The following is a 17,840-nucleotide window of genomic DNA, read 5'->3' on the forward strand; positions in this document are numbered from 1 at the left end:
ATATATTATATTTTATTTGGGTACACTATAAAGAAATTTCGTACGTAGTAAAATTGTGATAAATTTATTAATTTGGTACAATTTTGTATTTTCAATTTTAGATCATAGAAATAATGTGCTTTTTTTTAGATATATATATATATATATATTGTAGCTTTACATGCTTTGTTATTTATGAAAATAAATTATGTTATTGTTGTAATACTAAAATAGATAACAAAAGTTATGGTTTAGCATGTGTACATTAATCCTGCACGTTTGTGCATTTTGGCACTTCTGTTATATATTAATATTTAATATTTTATATATCAGTCTTTGTATATTTCTTATAAGTTTAAAACTTACTATCACTGTCTAAAGTGTTACAGAAAAGTAAATACACATATGTTAAATAACTTATGATGTATAGTGTATCCCATTCATTCAAGTAATTTATAAAACAAAATTAGTCAGGAACAAAAAGTAATACTAGTTATGCATATATGTAATTATAACATTGTAAAAACAAAATAAACGAATATCCAATAAATAGAAACGAATTTGTTTTTCATCACCGGAAAACTGTTAGTTTAACGACTATTGCAAAATGTTATAATGTTGATGAAATCTTCCATCTTAAAATATTTCAGTAGTAAAAAGAAGAAAAATGAAAAAAGGTTGAAACTTTATCGCGTCTCTTGAGTTGTGTCATTAGATGTATGATTTTTCGTTTCAACAGGTAAAGCAAGAGTAGCTATTGCAGCACATAATGCTGTTGCAGCATAAATTGCCATTGCTCCAGTAATAGACCATTGAAGAAATACTTGTGCTATGTATGGTGTAACCATTGCACCAATTCTAGCCATTGCACTACAAGTACTAACACCGATACTACGTAAATGAGTCGGATACACTTCTGGAGTGTACACATATGCAGCTTGAAACACGCCGGCAATTAAACCTCTAGCTAGAAAAATTGCTAGTGTTAATGCTGCTCTGTTTAATAGACAAGCTCTACCTAAGAAACAGATTAACATAGCAAACATTATTAATTGGAACGCCATTGTCTTTCTTCTACCAATTTTTTCAATCGCAAAAATAGTGGAAAAAATTCCTGGAAATTCAGCTAACGTTGTCCAAAGAAGATCGATGTAATCACTCCTTTCTAAACGACAATCTAATTGACAAGTATCTTCCTTTTTGTTTTCCCACAAACTACATTGTTCAGATGATGTATGGAATAATTCTGTAGTCATTAATACAACACCATAATAACAAAATGCTGTACTCATCCTAAAATAACGCCATTACCATTATTTATATAATGTATCAAGATATAATATTTACCACATGTAGTATTTACCATACAAGCCAAAGCAAGGTAGATGTCCTACACATTTCCTTGCTTAATACATCTTTCAATTTGCCATGATTAATTTGATAAAAGCGATCCATAACTAATCTTCCTGGAGGTAAAGGTTTTTTATTTTCTCTTGCTACTCGTTCTAAAGTTGAAACAGCTTTATCCATTCTTCCGCTCGTTATATCAAATACTGTAGACTCTGGTAACCACTAACAAAAAGTATCAGGTAAAAAATGTCATTTAATACTTGTTATAAATGCTTGATTTTTAATATTTACTGGAGTAATAATAGCAAATACAAGAAGTGGTATTGTTGATAAAATGAGAAGCCATCTCCAACCAAAGGTTGGCATTATTACCAATGCTATTGCCACTTCAAAACAGGCTCCAAGTGCCCAAAAACACTATAAAAAATAATTACTTCATATGAGCAATGTAAATGTTTACATGAAATTTATTTATGAGTGAGTATGACTGAGTGAGTAGAACTTACATCTAACAAAATGACACATTTTGCTCTTTGTTTTGCAGGAAGAAATTCTGCATACAATGTTACTCTGAAATAATAACTGATGTTATTCATATCTGCCCTAAGAACATTAATACTTTTATTTATAGGACTTACCAAATACTTACGATTGTGGTACACAACCAATAGCAAAACCAACTAATCCCCTAAGTAATAAAATCCACAGAAAATTTGGTGCAAAAGCACTTAAAAGAGCATAATAAAGTAGCAATATTGCACATAAAGTTAAAGATTGTTTACTACCATATCTATCACTTAAATTACTCCAAAACGTAGAACTTAGCATCATACCAAGGAAAACAACCTGAAATAAATGCAATAATGTATTAGATAAAAATCATTGGAAAAATTTTATTACATATGACTATATTATTGAACAATGGTTCTATTATACCGTGGTTGTTAAAGCTTGTTGATATCTAGTTATACCCCAATCACAATGTAAGGATGGACTTAAAATGCTTAATATTGTTATTTCCATACTATCTACCATCCAACAGAGACCGGTAAATAAAGATAACTTAACTTGAAATTTTCCAAATCCTAATGCATTGATAGCTTGAACAACAGTAAATGTATCTGCCAATGAAATTATCACAATATTAAGAGAAATATTAAATTTCAATAAAACAAATCGCTTTAGAACTAAATTGTCAGTAGTTATTGTATATAATACTTGTATGTAATACATGTATTACATGTTTAATTATTTACTTATTCAAATTAAAAAAAAAATACTACATATAATATTTACATATAATATATATATGTATAAAATATTTCATATTATAACATATATAGGCTTAATACATGTAGGAGATTTAAAAAATCAACTTGTTAATTAGAGTTATGTTATAAAAGAGTATGTATCACATACTTTAATAAAATAAATTGTTAGTAACATTTTATTCATACCCAAGAAGAAACTGAATCATCTCAAGACCCATGCAAAGGAAAGCAATCCCATTTTAAAAAATCTGATGTTATATTTTCCATGCATAATAAGATATTTACATAACTTACAGTCACCCGCTCCTTTATAGATAAGTTTAAGCAGATTATCCTGTACATAAAAATTGTCAGTAATATTGTAAAGATACATTATAATAATTTACACATGTTACGATATAGATATTCTTAAAAAAATACTTTACCATCTGGAATAACTACAACAGAAGAAAGTTCCAAGGAGCGTTCAATACAATTTCCAAAATTTCTACTACATCTTGACACATTTCCTGAATTAACATTCAATTCCGAACCGCGTAATTCTCCTAATTCACGATAAGGTTCGTTAGACATTTGTGATGCATTAGACATGATCGTTTGTATATCATATACAAAATAATCAAATATTTAACTGTCACTAGTACAATTAATTGATTTACAGATTACTTCATTAATATTTCCTTAAAGACGAGATTATATTTGACAGTCTGTCAATTACACTAATTAAACAATCGTATACAGTATACACCACGGTCATATATCGCATACATTGTACCAAAGAGAAAATTTCCTCTCTCATTGTATATATATAAGTCTGGAAACTCCCATAGTGGGGACAAGACTCTTAATATGGAGAGGTGTGCTTTGCAAATCGGTCGTTGGTCGTGGGGATCTTGCAGCTTATTTCAAATAACTAAAAAACATGTTCAATTCAATAAAATAAATATTTTTACATTAAAGAAACTTGACTTATTTAATTAAATATTTTAACACGAAATCCAAATTTTGTAATAAACTTAGATAAAATTTCCCAATCTGCACAGCAGGCCTGAATTCTTCGAACTCTTGTCTCTAACTGATTATTTATAAAAAGAATTACGTTGATAACAAATTAGAATAATTGAAATATGTACAATATGATAGAATAATAAGTAATGTGGATACAGATGATGGTGCCATCATTGATAAATCTTAATAAAATAATGGTGGTAGGATATGAAAAAGTATTGCATGTTACATTTATTCACATAATCACAAAAAACAGTATCACATAAAATACTATATATATAGTTTAATATAATATGTATTTAGTTTAAATAAATTGTGAAACATTATGAAAAGTAAATTAGTTCATATTTTTTATCTTCAGTGTATATAGTTATTGTTTTTACCGAAAGATGGCCTTATATGCAAAAGCTGTAAAAGTTTAATAAATCGATTGCAGTGTTATGGCTATTGGTCGATTTTTAAAACACCTCATAATATCACGAGCCTTACTCCCGTTATGAGAGTTTCTATATCTGTATATACAACCGTGCCTATCAGTGTCGTCTGTCGCCTCTTCTTTCCTTTGTTAAACTTTTGAAAGCTTTACTACGGCTATACCATAAACGATAATCTTCTAATATGACGACATTTGTTGATAACGAGATTTTACGATTATAAACGCTACAACGTATTAAGTTATGAAAGGATTCATGTTATATCAATGTATGGTAATGAACAATCAAGATCCAACCTCATTTCTAGTTTCTCTAATAATCTATAGTAGTCTATAACAAAATACATAATATATGTTATTTGATAAAATAAATTTCATTATGAATTTGAAAAAATATTTTTCGAAATATAAATTAATTTTATGAATTACTAAAGAAAATCTTAAAAATTTTAAATACTTTTATAATTAATTTTACTAAAGGGAAAAAAAAGACGCAAATTATATCATAGATTAATAACGCAGTTTGCCGTTACAGTTTGATGACGTAGTGCGATGATTATCGTTCATGAAAAGAAAATACATACATACGTATATGTATGTACATATTTACATATGTAAGTATGTTGAATGAACTAGATAGATATTTCAATATTCTCCTTTTTGTAAATTTTTACTATCCTTTTTCTTATGCAATAAATTAAAATGGATTAAATAAGATTAGTGAGATTTCATTAATTCTATTAATATATCGAAACCAATGTTATTTACTATAATGTAACAATTCTTATTGTTATTAATCTTTCTATTGAATTCATCCATAATATATATATATAAATTCATTCATAATATAAATTAATATCGTATAAATTAACCTTTTTCCGGTTCTTGTAAAAGTTAGCTAGAATATTCTATAACTAAAAAGGCGAGGTTTTGATCGATTAAATACAGATACAAGATTACTTTAAGTATGATTCACATTGATCGCATGCATAAATATATTTAGCGGGATGTATACATCTTCGATATAAAACATATCAAAAAGTATACTTTCGTAAAAATAGCTTTAATAAGCAATAAAGAGTACATTTGAAAATGTCTCGATCAAATAACACACATATATTAACGTACAGTAGCAACTATACAGCGTATTGGACGAGTATATATAGCATGACTACACGGGAACGTACTGGAAGATTCTACAATTCGCGAACTCTACCGCAATGCTTACCGTCATTGATTGCATGCACTGTGCTTTGTCACATGGGCTGCGTTCATTTCCAAGAAAAGTTTCAAGAAAATTCTACAAATTATATAATTCAAACGATACCTCAGAAAATAAGAATAAAATGAGAATATCGCTTTTATCTAATAATTACTATGATTAAAAGAATAAATATGTTCAGCTTTATTGATATCGATGAACAAGTTTTTAACATTCTATGATCTTTTCATACGTTTATATATGGTTTATGATATACACATATCTCTCTTAAATAAAATGATACTTAGTACAGGAAATCTAAAAGCTTATAAAGTATCGTAAAATATTCCATATTCTTTTTTATTATCTTTATTATTATCATTTACGTGTATTCTTAGAAGCCAAATGTTAGCTGTAAAAAATTATACGTTATGAATACATAATTTACTGCTTTTATTACCATGAAATATAATAAATTTAATATGTCAATTTGTTTAAAAAATTGATTATTTAGTCAAAATATGAATAATTTTCAAATAAATGAAAATAAGTTGTGAAATATAAATGACTTTCTTTTTAATGTAACCTTGTGATATTTTCATGGTTATTTAAAGCTTATGATGTTTATATGTATACATATATATGTATATATACAAACTCATAAGCAGATACATTGTTCATGCGTCACAATTGGTATAAGAATATGTATGTGTTACATGTTCATTATACATGTAATACAGATTTTCAAGTATATACATAAATGGAAATCGAGAAATGTTTGTTATATTGAATCAATATATCGATGTGACAGCAAAGAAATATAATAATACAATAGATATAAAATTCTAGAATAGTCTATTTGTCCGATTTTATGCTACATTAATCATTAATTAATGGCTATTATTAATTTGACAATGAATTAAATTTATAATGTAGCATAATTTTATTTTAATTTAAGAACGAATATGTGATAGAATATATGTATATTTCTTACGATTTTTTATCAAATTCATTGTTATTATGTCATTGTGATGATGCAGCATTATTATTCATTGGAATTGACGTCTTTTAACGTTGACATATGTACAATATGTATGTACATACATACATATATATTCTATAAATAATTGTTATTAGAGATATGTTACTGTACAAAGTGAATACGCATTGTATTTAAATTGTATGTAATATAATGTAATATAATGTTCATTGTCTGTAATATCAGCTTAATTTTCATACATATGTCAAAAGTGACACGGTCATGAAGTGAACACATAATCTATAAAGGTTACACAATTGTCACAGAAATTAAGGAATCTTAAAACAAAGCAAACCACAACCATGCATGGATATAAACTTCACATATACTTGTGTGTGTAACTACACACTTTCTAGAACTAGTTACTAAATTTTTTCCAACTTCCTTGTACTCTACTTCCGTATTATCTGTTGTTCCAGCTGGAGATTGTTTAAAAAATTATTTCATTTATACTTTGATCGTTTAAAAAATAGTTACAAGAAATTAAAATAATTTTTGTGTTTTGTAAACTTCTTTCGAATCAATCAATAACCACATAAAATTCTACCATTGATATACGTAGTTCGTGGCGCGTATCCAGTAATGACGCAAGTCTAACAGAATCTGATTTCTGATTGGTTGATAGAAGGTGCTTGAATAGGAAGAACATTCCAGAAGCGTCCTCTGGGAAAGTAATATATACCGAAATGCGGATACGGATTCTTCACTCACGTTGCGAATCGTCAAACGGAGAATCTCTTCACTGTCCTACGAAGCGAACTTTTACAAGCGAGTAACTAAGAAAGGTGTGTGTACCCACTGTATCCATATTTGCTTCTACAATATTTGACATTAATCTAATTGGAAAATCATTTCAACGTTTTGTTCATAAATTTAATTTCCATTTATATCTTGTACAGAAAAAGCAAAGATGGCCAAAGCACCTGCAGTTGGTATTGATCTCGGCACCACTTACTCCTGCGTTGGTGTATTCCAGCACGGGAAGGTGGAAATCATTGCCAATGATCAAGGAAATCGTACAACACCTAGCTATGTTGCATTCACCGAAACTGAACGGTTAATTGGTGATGCTGCCAAAAACCAAGTAGCCATGAACCCTAACAACACCATCTTCGGTAAGTCTATTTTATCAAATATTTTTCATATTACATCTCATGGATAGTCATAAATCTTTCCTTTTACTGTGAAAAATTTATTCCGCATATGTTTTTGTATTTTTTGTTGATGAAATACAAATCATTTTTTGAAATCTTGAATGCATTTTTGTAAAATTTCATTATCTGGTAAACATTTTCTTCAAATTATTTATATCCATTGGAATTGAAATAGATTTATTAGTACGTGTGTAAAAATACAAAAACTAATTTATGGATCTTGTAATTAAGTGTTATGAAACATTTAGAGATTTTTTCGAATGAAAATTTTATAAAATTAATACTAATGAAAATTTCCATATTATGTGGATAAGATTCTTTTTTAACATTATTCAAGATGTATTTTTTTTACTACAGTTTCTGAATTAATTTTAAGCTAGTTTTTAACGGTATTAATTAATATTTTAATTTTTATGAATTGACTTCCAACATTTTTCTGAGTATTTGAATTATTATTGTAGTAACTTAATGGGAATGGTTGTAAAATGACAATGGATTGTTCGTTTTAATTAATGATAAAATAGCACTACTTTGAAATTTTATAAATTTGCGTGGAGAATTTTTAATATGGTAGACGATAAGAAGCTCGATCTATAATATGTAATGGATATGCGTTATGTACGCACGCGCAGGTGCAAAGATGTACGGGCATAACGGTTACTGGTCGCCATTATGTTATCTTTGTTTCGGATTATTGTTTAATAAATATGATACTTTTATTGAATTAGAAATTCGAAATGTTACAAGATCTTTCTATTTATTTTATTAACGTGATAAATTATTTCAATAAAAATTTTTCACATAAAAGGTGATTTTTTATTTTATAGAAGTCTTAAAAATAACGTTGGGGACCGGCTGCTCTGACAAGCATATAGCCTATATATAGACGAGCATATATAATACGAATTTCCGCGTGTTTTTGGATCGATTGAAAAGATTTAAACCGACTAATATTATATCTAATATATTGGTAACGTTTTCGTATTATTCAAGCATGTATTGTAAAAACACATTCATAATTTGTTTATAGCATCCATTGCCTTTTTTACTGTTCCATTTAACAGTAGTTAGTATTTTTATAAGATACCGCATGAAATATGTAAAACATGAATTCGCGTCTCTGGTCCCCAACCGTTGGAAAATGAAAGAAGCGAATTTGCGTCTTCAGTCCTCACATTGTTAATATAATAAAAAATAGCACAAACGCATACTACGTTAAAAATGTTGTTAAACGACATTGAAATTCTAGTCAAATTTTATATTCAAAACTTAAATTTTAAATTGAGAATACAAAGGACAAAGAAGTATTTAATTTTCTACTTATTTTCAGATGCCAAGCGTCTCATAGGCCGCCGTTTCGAGGATCCCACTGTTCAGGCTGATATGAAACATTGGCCCTTCACTGTTGTAAACGATGGTGGCAAACCCAAAATTCAAGTATATTACAAAGGAGAGACGAAGACTTTCTTCCCTGAAGAAGTGAGTTCAATGGTCCTGGTAAAGATGAAGGAAACTGCTGAGGCATACCTTGGCAAGAGTGTCAGCAATGCCGTGATCACTGTACCTGCTTACTTCAACGACTCGCAGCGTCAGGCAACCAAGGACGCTGGCACCATCTCGGGTTTGAATGTTTTACGTATCATCAACGAACCCACCGCTGCCGCCATTGCTTACGGCTTGGATAAAAAAACTACCACCGAGCGCAACGTCCTAATCTTTGACCTTGGTGGTGGCACCTTTGATGTCTCAATTTTGACCATCGAAGATGGCATTTTTGAGGTCAAGTCAACAGCAGGAGACACTCATCTTGGCGGCGAAGATTTCGACAATCGTATGGTCAATCACTTTGTCCAAGAATTCAAACGCAAATACAAGAAAGATCTGACTGCAAATAAACGTGCTCTTCGTCGTTTGAGGACAGCTTGCGAACGTGCGAAACGCACTTTGTCTTCGTCTACTCAAGCTAGTATCGAAATTGATTCGCTCTATGAGGGAATTGACTTTTATACCTCAATCACCAGAGCTCGATTTGAAGAGCTTTGTGCTGATCTCTTCAGAGGAACACTCGAGCCAGTGGAAAAGTCATTACGCGATGCCAAAATGGATAAAGCTCAGATTCACGATATCGTTTTGGTTGGTGGATCCACGCGTATTCCTAAGATCCAAAAGTTACTGCAGGACTTCTTCAATGGGAAAGAATTGAACAAGTCTATCAACCCTGACGAAGCTGTAGCTTATGGAGCTGCTGTACAAGCTGCTATTCTACATGGTGACAAGTCTGAAGAAGTACAAGATCTACTGCTTCTTGATGTAACACCTCTATCTCTTGGTATCGAAACTGCTGGTGGTGTTATGACTGCCCTTATCAAGAGAAATACTACTATTCCAACAAAACAGACTCAAACCTTCACTACATATGCTGATAATCAACCAGGAGTATTGATTCAAGTTTATGAAGGTGAACGTGCTATGACGAAGGATAACAACTTATTAGGTAAATTTGAGCTCAGTGGTATTCCACCAGCCCCTCGAGGAGTTCCTCAGATTGAAGTCACATTTGACATTGATGCCAATGGTATTCTGAATGTCTCTGCAGTGGATAAATCTACTGGGAAAGAGAACAAAATTACCATTACCAACGACAAAGGTCGTCTTAGCAAAGAAGACATTGAAAGAATGGTCAACGAAGCTGAAAAATATCGTAGCGAAGATGAGAAACAGAAAGAAACTATCGCTGCTAAGAATGGTCTTGAGTCTTACTGCTTTAACATGAAGAGCACAGTGGAAGATGAGAAACTCAAGGATAAAATCAGCGCCAGTGACAAGCAAGTTGTATTGGATAAATGCAACGATATCATTAAGTGGCTCGATGCCAATCAATTGGCTGATAAAGAAGAATATGAACATAAACAGAAAGAATTAGAGGCTATATGTAATCCTATTGTTACAAAGTTGTATCAGGGTACTGGAGGAATGCCTGGTGGAATGCCTGGAGGTTTCCCAGGAGCAGGAGGTGGTGCTCCTGGTGGTGGTGCATCTGGTCCTACTATCGAAGAAGTCGACTAAATTGTTACTCACTTGCCACTGCCTTCTCCATGATTTATTCCTATGCAGAGGATAACATCAATTCGAAGAACATAGAATTTCACAGCTGCGGTCTTTCGTTCCCGGTGTATTAATTTATCTAGGTTTCAGTTTTCTCTTCTACTACGTCGTAAAAATTATTTTAGATTTATTTATTCTGTTTTTGTAAACTAGCCAAATAATTTTCAATAGATTACAATGCGTAAAAAATAACTTTATTGTACTTGTAATCCGATAATGTCGATAGCAGATCAGTTGTGATGATTTTCTATGTTCAAAAAAACCATGAAAATATAAAACAATCCCTGAAACTTACATAATTGTTTATAATTTATTACCTTTTTTTTTATTATCAATTATTGTTTACCTGGAATTGTTCCCAATTAATTGCGCCACTTTTGCTGCTTTTATAAAGTACGGTATATAATAAAATACACCAATTTAGTGGTGTTAAAATAAATTAAAAAGTTACACTATCAGTTATGATTAAATAAAGTTATAATCAAACGATACCCCATACTGTAAAAAAATATTAAAATGAATTATGAATTTTTAATTTTACCTATATTTTTTGCATAAACTACAAAAGATAATTGTTATATACTTTTAATTTGATGTTTTGTATAAACAATATATGAAATCGTTAAAATCATTACCGCAAAATATAATTGACCACTTAAGTAATTTTTAGACTTCTGTGTTTTTGAAATAGTAAATATTAATCCGCATTGCTTGGAAAATTGCGCGGTAGACAGCGTATAGGTTGGCTTGTCCATTGCGGTGAGAAACGTATAGCTCGTTGTGGCGCGCGCGGTTGGCTAAGTATTAAAACGAACTTGAGTCATGATATTTTAAATACATTGAAATATGGCTGTCGTCCTACCTCAATATTAAATATATTTTGTAGTAGCAAACAATTTTATAGTCCATCCCAAAAACGATATTTTATTTTAAGTAATTTAAAAACTCAACATTTCGTACATCTAAAGTTGGTGAGAAGAATAAAACCGGTAGTAACAATTAAATTTTATGAAGTTTTTCGTAATTCTTTAGTCTTTTGTACAAAAAAAAAGAAGACAAATTGTATAGTAAAATATAAAGAAGGAGAATACAGAGAAGCATGAAAAATTAAAATGTAAATGAGTTCAAAAAGGTAAAAATTATTTAGCTGCAGTTATTGAGCAAATAAGTTCACTTCTATTCAAAAATTTTAAAGAGGTCGTGGAAAGTTTTTTTGAAACTTAAATTTGTTCTATATGTATATGTACATAGCATACACATTAACTATACAGCCAAATAAATGATTCAACCATCATGTTCTTTATAGAATAAGAAATAGGAAGAGTTTCTTGTTTACCTTTTTATCAATTTGAATTGTAACAGTCATTGTAATAAAAGACTCAGAATACTTTCCATGAAACTAAATTTTATTTGCAAGCACAACAGACCCGAATGCTACAGGAAACAATTGTTCAATAATCGATAATATAATGATGAAAGTTTCACAAATGGAGGATGATATATAATTATATGTTACGATTTATACTAGAACTTGATAAATTTCCTAACATATACCCGAAATAATCTGAAATATAACACGCGGTAATAAAATACATAATGGAAACGCGAAATTCGAAAATAACGTAAAGTGCAAGCATTATCATGAAAAAAATTAAGATTCATGTGCCACAGTAGTTGCAAACAATACGGTTGATTTCCCTTTCTTCTTTTTCTTCTTTTTCTTTTCACCTCCATTTTTCTCTGTTTCTAAAAAATAAATAAATATCAAATTTTAATTGTGCTTATTAATTATTTATAAATAAAAGATACAATTAGATGATTCACATCTCAAATAAAATGATAAAATAATATATATAATTATAGTTACAATATAGGGCTTACCTAACTTAGTTTGTTGTAAAGCGACTGCTAAAGCATCACCAAAATTCTGACTGTATGATGGTACTGAGATATAATCTTCTTCTTCGGTGTTTCTCGAGGGTGTCTGAACAGTCAGACTAGAATACTGTTTCTTATGTGTGGAGTTAATCGATGGCCATAGTGTTTGCGATTTCAAACGCGTGCCAGTATTTCGCAACATTTCTGCAAATGATGGTCCCTGTTCGTGAGCAACATTATCAGTTTGTCTAGATGCAACCATTTCATCAAATGTGTTGGAAGATGGACTACTAGCTACGCTTGAAGCCGCCGTAGATTCTAATGGTGACAGAACACTTTCCCTGCAAACATATTGAATGTATCATGGCATACGATAGTGTATTATGTAAGTATATATACTCAGAAAACAATTCTGGCTGCCATCGAGGAAAATGTCGCCGTGAATCAATGTGTACAGCAGGAGTTGGATATCTTCCCATTCGCTTATTTTCTTCCTCGGTAATTTGTTTTTCTCTTTTTCTTTCGTCACGTTCTCGTTGTTGCCTGTGTCTGTGCCTCAGTGTCAACTGATCTATAACAAATCATAACATAGATTGAGATATCAATAGAAATTAAGAATTGCAAATACAACGAAAAAATTACCTTGAAATGAAGATAAAACCTCCTCTGACACAATTGGTGGCTTTAATTCAATTTCAGCTACCTCGAATTGGCAAGTTAATGGCAAGTGACATAAGTATCTTAGTCTACGTCTTAGATCTTCTGTAAGACTTCCTCCCTCTTTTTCGAGAAGTTTTCCCATTATCACACGAGGGGAATTTTCAAGACTGCCATATTGCATTTCTAACATTTTTACATTCATTGCATGAAGATACAGATGCTGCCCATCTTCCGCTGAAAATCATACACGTATATTAAATATAATTTTTCATAAATAAATTAAAAATTATAAACAGAAATAAAAATAATAAAAAGTATTAAGAACCTTGGTAAAAATAAAAGAATTTTGGTATGTCTGAGGTTAATTGAACGCCGTTAGACGAATTTTCCGCAGATTTTAATATTTCTTCATCCACGTCCTTTTTATTCCTTTTTGTTGAAGTATTTGTTTCTTCATAGTCTTGAGATCTTGATTGAGATAAATGTTTCTCAATATCGGCTTTTTCTATTTGTAATTTGTAGGCCAATGTTGAAGTTTCATTTAGAGGAATTTCTGATTTTACCTGTAAAGAATTTTGCTATTCGCAAAAACTTTTACTTATAATGCTTTAAGTTAGGAAGTAAAAAAGTCTATTTCAATTAATTTTACCCTTTGTAATAATTCCCCTTCTCTTTTCGAAAGTTCATCAAGCGCCTGTTCAATATAACAATTTTCCGGAGAATCAGGATTATCTGATAGTTCAAATTTCAACTGTGTACGTTCACATTCAATGATATTCATCACCTGAATTATAATTCATGATACGAATCATAATTAGCATTGACAGTTTTAAATTTTTACACTTTGATTTTTAGAAGACTCAGGAACTTACATCTTCTGTACTTGCAATAAGGAGTTTTGAATACACTTGATTGCTAATAGTCTCTGATAGTGGGAAAAAGTTTGTTGGATTGTGAATTACAGATCCAACAGGTACTGCAAGCAGTGACCCTTTCTCACGGCGCATCAAACGTAAAGTGATAGTATCTCCTAAATTTAACGTACTTTGAGTGACTTCGTTAACACTGAAATAGAAAAGAAAAAGAGAATTTTAATTCCTTCACAAAAATTTAATTAAAAAGTGTATTATTATTTATACATTCAAATAAATTACCTTTTTAAATCAGATTTTTGAACAGATTCATCACAAATAGGACATTTACGCGAGGGTTTATCAGAAAGTGATAAATAATGAAGGATACATGGCCAACAATAGACGTGACCACAACGTGTTATTTTTCCAGCAACTGGTGGATACAAACATATCGGGCATGATAAGTTTTCAGAACTGTGAAGTTTCTAAACAATAAAATTTCATGATTATCATGATTATTATTAAAATAAACAGAATTTAAAAAATCTTTTACCAACATATTTATAACTTACAATTTGTTCTATCAATTTCCAGTCAACTAGTACATCAGGATCACTTAAATATAACGTATAATTCCCATTGGCATTTACAACAAACTGGCAACTAAAGAATAGTAAAATAATAAAATTTATGTTAGTATGTTAACCTTATATCATTGTCATACCTTATATCCTACCAACCTTATGTCAAATTAATATAAAATATGTTACCTAGCTTGCAAAAACTGTTCTTTGTTGTATTTATGGCGTTGCACTGGTGGAAGGCATCTATTACTGTTCCGAGGCAAACCTTTTATCGATTTTCCATGATTCCATGTACCCGAACCACCTTGCATTTCACGTGGTTCATAATGAAAATTCAGCAGATGATTCAAGTTCTGCTTTTTACTTCCTTGGACCACTACTGAGCCAGGCTCAGCTAATTCTGCTTGCACTACCTAAAAATTTAAATAATTTGAATCTAGTTTTATATATAAATTAAATATGCCAAATACAAACGAATGTGGGAAGTAACCTTGGTATCCTCCTTTGAACTGCCATGATATTGTCCTTTAGGTTTTGGTCTCTTATCAAAATTTTTTGTTTTTTGTACATTACACTTCCTTGATTGTTCAGATTTTGAAAAATTGCTAGTACCTGCTGATTCACGTCTGCGCGAGCTCCTTGGAAAAAGTTTGTTTATAATATCTACATAAATAATAATTTATAATTTTTTAAGTTTCTTCAATAAAACACTGGTATAATTTCAAGATATATTATAAACTATGTATATATATAAATATATATATACATATATGTATAATGAAAAATGTTTCAGATAAAAATTGAATGTTTTGAAGAAAATATAATTTTATGTGATTAGTTTTTCTACAGGAGGATGCGTAGAGGACATATGAAGGTCAAGTTTGCTGTTCTAGATGGAATAATATATTTTTGATCAGGTTAGTTGATCTAGGTCATAATTCTACATAAAGAGGTATTAAATCTTTTCCTATAAAAGGACATTAGTTTAGGAGATATTTTAACTTCAATTACTCAACAGTAATTAAATATTATATATATACTATTTTTGAAGTAGACACCTATACTAGATTATACATCATTCAAAATCTTTTAATTTCGCTTAATGAAATTCCTTTTTATCTTCTATTGTTTCAGAACTATTGCTTGTCCTAGTTGCGTGGGACACCTTGTACAGAATTAATTAGTATTTAAATTTGTATATATATTACAAGAATGTTTCATACGTATCAGTCTATGAATTTTCAAAGAATTCAATGGATTATACAGATAATTAAAATATTTTATCAAAATAGATTGTTACAAATAGATATAATGAGTAGTAGAGATCAGTATTTCTAAAAGAAGTCATAGGACATCAGAAATAAATGTCTTTTTTGTAAAAAGTAAGCAACTAAGACGTCAGCGAAATGGTGACGTCGTTATCGAAGCAATCAACATTCAGATAACGCACCTTGGTTTTTTTTAGCATCAGCAGGAACCCCCTTTGCGGAGGATTGTGGAAATTTCGTATTTTTTTCCATTTCTGGCACGAAAGCGTTCGTGCTGAATTCCAGATTTGTTGAGGCTACGGTTTCCTCCGTATGGAGAAACAATGTATTTCTGCAGGCCCTTCATTTTCTTCAATAAGCCATGTTTCGTTATCGTCAAAGGTGAAGAAAAATTTCTTGAGATGCCGATAGTTCACGGCCGATGTGACGGTACTAGGGTGACCAAAAACACAGGTGTTAACAGAGCAAAAGCTCTGCTTTGCTTTTCGTCGTAAACGATGATGATCCCAATTTCTGGCTCAACGGCCAAAAGCGATCCCGATCTCGTCGCTATGATGGCGACGAAACTGATGACTTGCGCAAGTAGTAATACGTGATACACATCAAATACTAGAATAATTTACAAACATTTTGATGATGAGCTAATATTATTAGTGTGGATTTTGATTCTTTTTTTATCTCTATAGATACACATTAAAAATGATGTATGTATATAGAGTGCGTAATTTTCGATATGACATTGATGGATAACAAAATTTAACTTCCGTTTTACAAAAACTTTCGACCAAATTCTATCATATCTCTTGTATACCTATGTAGTATATGATACAAGCTAAGATACAACCTATGTAGTATATGATAATAATCATTTAATGTTATTGTATTTTAGAAAAAATAAAATATTGGGTCGTTTAGAAAGTTTGTTCCGATTTACACTTCGATTCGATATACATTTATTGAATTATATAGGTGCTATTTTGTTCCATAACCTTTCTACATCTTTCATGCAATTTAAATATTCCACCCTTTCAGAACCTCTCAGGTTTTTTGGCGAAAAACTTTTCAATATAATCTTTCTTGTCGATCAAATTCCTTAAAAATCGGAACGAACTTACTGGGCGACTCAATACGTACAATACAGTTTTAATTTATTTTTTGATAAGTAATTACATGTTGTTATAATTATAGAGTAACAGTTGAATTACCGATATAGTAATACATATGTAAAATATGTTGATTTTATTGTAAATAAAATTAATTTACATTCACTTAACATAATTTTAATCACGGTCTAGAAAATTATATAAATTAGAAATATATTTAAATTATAGCTGAAATCGTTCTGTCAAATGTTCAATCACTGGAAAATAAGAGCCTATTCTTAACCAGTTTTTGACAACATATGTATTATAAAGTTGCCCTAAAAGATGTCGCGGCGAGCTTGTTCTTTACATGTTCACTTGGTAATGTAACAGCGACGAAGGAAAAAGTAATATGTATTTAGTATTTACGTAAGAAGTTATTACAGTTTACTTATATTATTATTCGGACACACCATTATCTTTATATTTGTTGTGTTATATAAGATGTATAATTAAACATTATCGTTAAAAAGAAATTGTTCTCGTGGAATAAGCAAATCGATATTTAAATCATACCCTCCTACACAAAGCAACAAATACAGAGATAGTAATGTCCGAATAATAATATGAATAACTGTATATAATTTCTGTTATTGCTAAAAATTTTACATTTTAAATATATTTAATATTTTAATTTTTGATTCTTTATGTAGAAAAATAATTACACTAACTTTCTATTATTTCTGAGTGATATTGATTTCTGTAATTACGATCACGTAGTGATCTTCATCTATAGTGCAGTATAAATTTATTAATCTACTAAAAAAATTTATATATGTAGAATCGTACATGGTGCGCACATTTAAGATACGATGAATTTGTATATTCAAAATACACATACATAGTTTTAAAGTAATCAATTTAGATTTTAAAGTTAATTTTAAAGCAATCAAAAATAACATTCTAGGATAAGG

General features: G+C 30.1%; 3 protein-coding genes and 2 long non-coding RNA genes across 9 annotated transcripts; 2 read left to right on the forward strand and 3 right to left on the reverse strand.

Annotated features, from left to right (window-relative positions):
• Positions 1–132: 132 nt before the first annotated feature.
• LOC117207847 (synaptic vesicle 2-related protein) lies at positions 133–3,191 on the reverse strand. Of its 2 annotated transcripts, XM_033448484.1 has the most exons (8): positions 3,026–3,164; positions 2,895–2,934; positions 2,266–2,450; positions 1,979–2,175; positions 1,836–1,899; positions 1,621–1,746; positions 1,343–1,551; positions 133–1,272 (listed from the first exon to the last, which is right to left on the reverse strand). In XM_033448484.1, exons 1-8 carry the CDS (start codon positions 3,026–3,028, stop codon positions 666–668), a joined length of 1,431 nt encoding a protein of 476 aa, XP_033304375.1. In that variant the 5' UTR covers positions 3,029–3,164; the 3' UTR covers positions 133–665. The 2 variants fall into 2 exon arrangements, with proteins under 2 accessions (XP_033304375.1, XP_033304374.1); XM_033448483.1 differs by lacking the exon at positions 2,895–2,934 and having other exon boundaries at positions 3,026–3,191.
• On the forward strand, positions 1,665–2,095 carry LOC117207851. The gene is made up of 2 exons (XR_004487600.1): positions 1,665–1,806; positions 1,874–2,095. It is a non-coding gene; the product is annotated as an uncharacterized LOC117207851 (long non-coding RNA).
• A 2,231-nt stretch (positions 3,192–5,422) lies between the features above and the next one.
• Positions 5,423–6,900, reverse strand: LOC117207845. Its single transcript, XR_004487599.1, has 2 exons — positions 6,237–6,900; positions 5,423–5,654 (listed from the first exon to the last, which is right to left on the reverse strand). It is a non-coding gene; the product is annotated as an uncharacterized LOC117207845 (long non-coding RNA).
• A 21-nt stretch (positions 6,901–6,921) lies between these two features.
• Positions 6,922–10,834, forward strand: LOC117207844 (heat shock 70 kDa protein cognate 4). Its single transcript, XM_033448479.1, has 3 exons — positions 6,922–7,066; positions 7,181–7,396; positions 8,766–10,834. Exons 2-3 carry the CDS (start codon positions 7,192–7,194, stop codon positions 10,499–10,501), a joined length of 1,941 nt encoding a protein of 646 aa, XP_033304370.1. The 5' UTR covers positions 6,922–7,066; positions 7,181–7,191; the 3' UTR covers positions 10,502–10,834.
• Positions 10,835–11,925: 1,091 nt separating this feature from the next.
• On the reverse strand, positions 11,926–16,372 carry LOC117207842 (RING finger protein 10). 4 transcript variants are annotated; one of them, XM_033448477.1, is made up of 12 exons: positions 15,967–16,372; positions 15,007–15,179; positions 14,703–14,929; positions 14,505–14,595; positions 14,233–14,417; positions 13,951–14,143; positions 13,728–13,862; positions 13,404–13,641; positions 13,061–13,312; positions 12,818–12,989; positions 12,422–12,759; positions 11,926–12,286 (listed from the first exon to the last, which is right to left on the reverse strand). In XM_033448477.1, exons 1-12 carry the CDS (start codon positions 16,034–16,036, stop codon positions 12,192–12,194), a joined length of 2,169 nt encoding a protein of 722 aa, XP_033304368.1. In that variant the 5' UTR covers positions 16,037–16,372; the 3' UTR covers positions 11,926–12,191. The 4 variants fall into 4 exon arrangements, with proteins under 4 accessions (XP_033304368.1, XP_033304367.1, XP_033304366.1 ...); XM_033448476.1 differs by having other exon boundaries at positions 12,827–12,989; positions 13,404–13,656; XM_033448475.1 differs by having other exon boundaries at positions 13,404–13,656; positions 15,967–16,036.
• Positions 16,373–17,840: the final 1,468 nt, after the last annotated feature.

This window comes from Bombus bifarius, unplaced genomic scaffold, assembly GCF_011952205.1.
Source record: "Bombus bifarius isolate JDL3187 unplaced genomic scaffold, Bbif_JDL3187 scf7180000008046, whole genome shotgun sequence".
In the NCBI taxonomy this organism is placed as follows: Eukaryota; Metazoa; Arthropoda; class Insecta; order Hymenoptera; family Apidae; genus Bombus; species Bombus bifarius.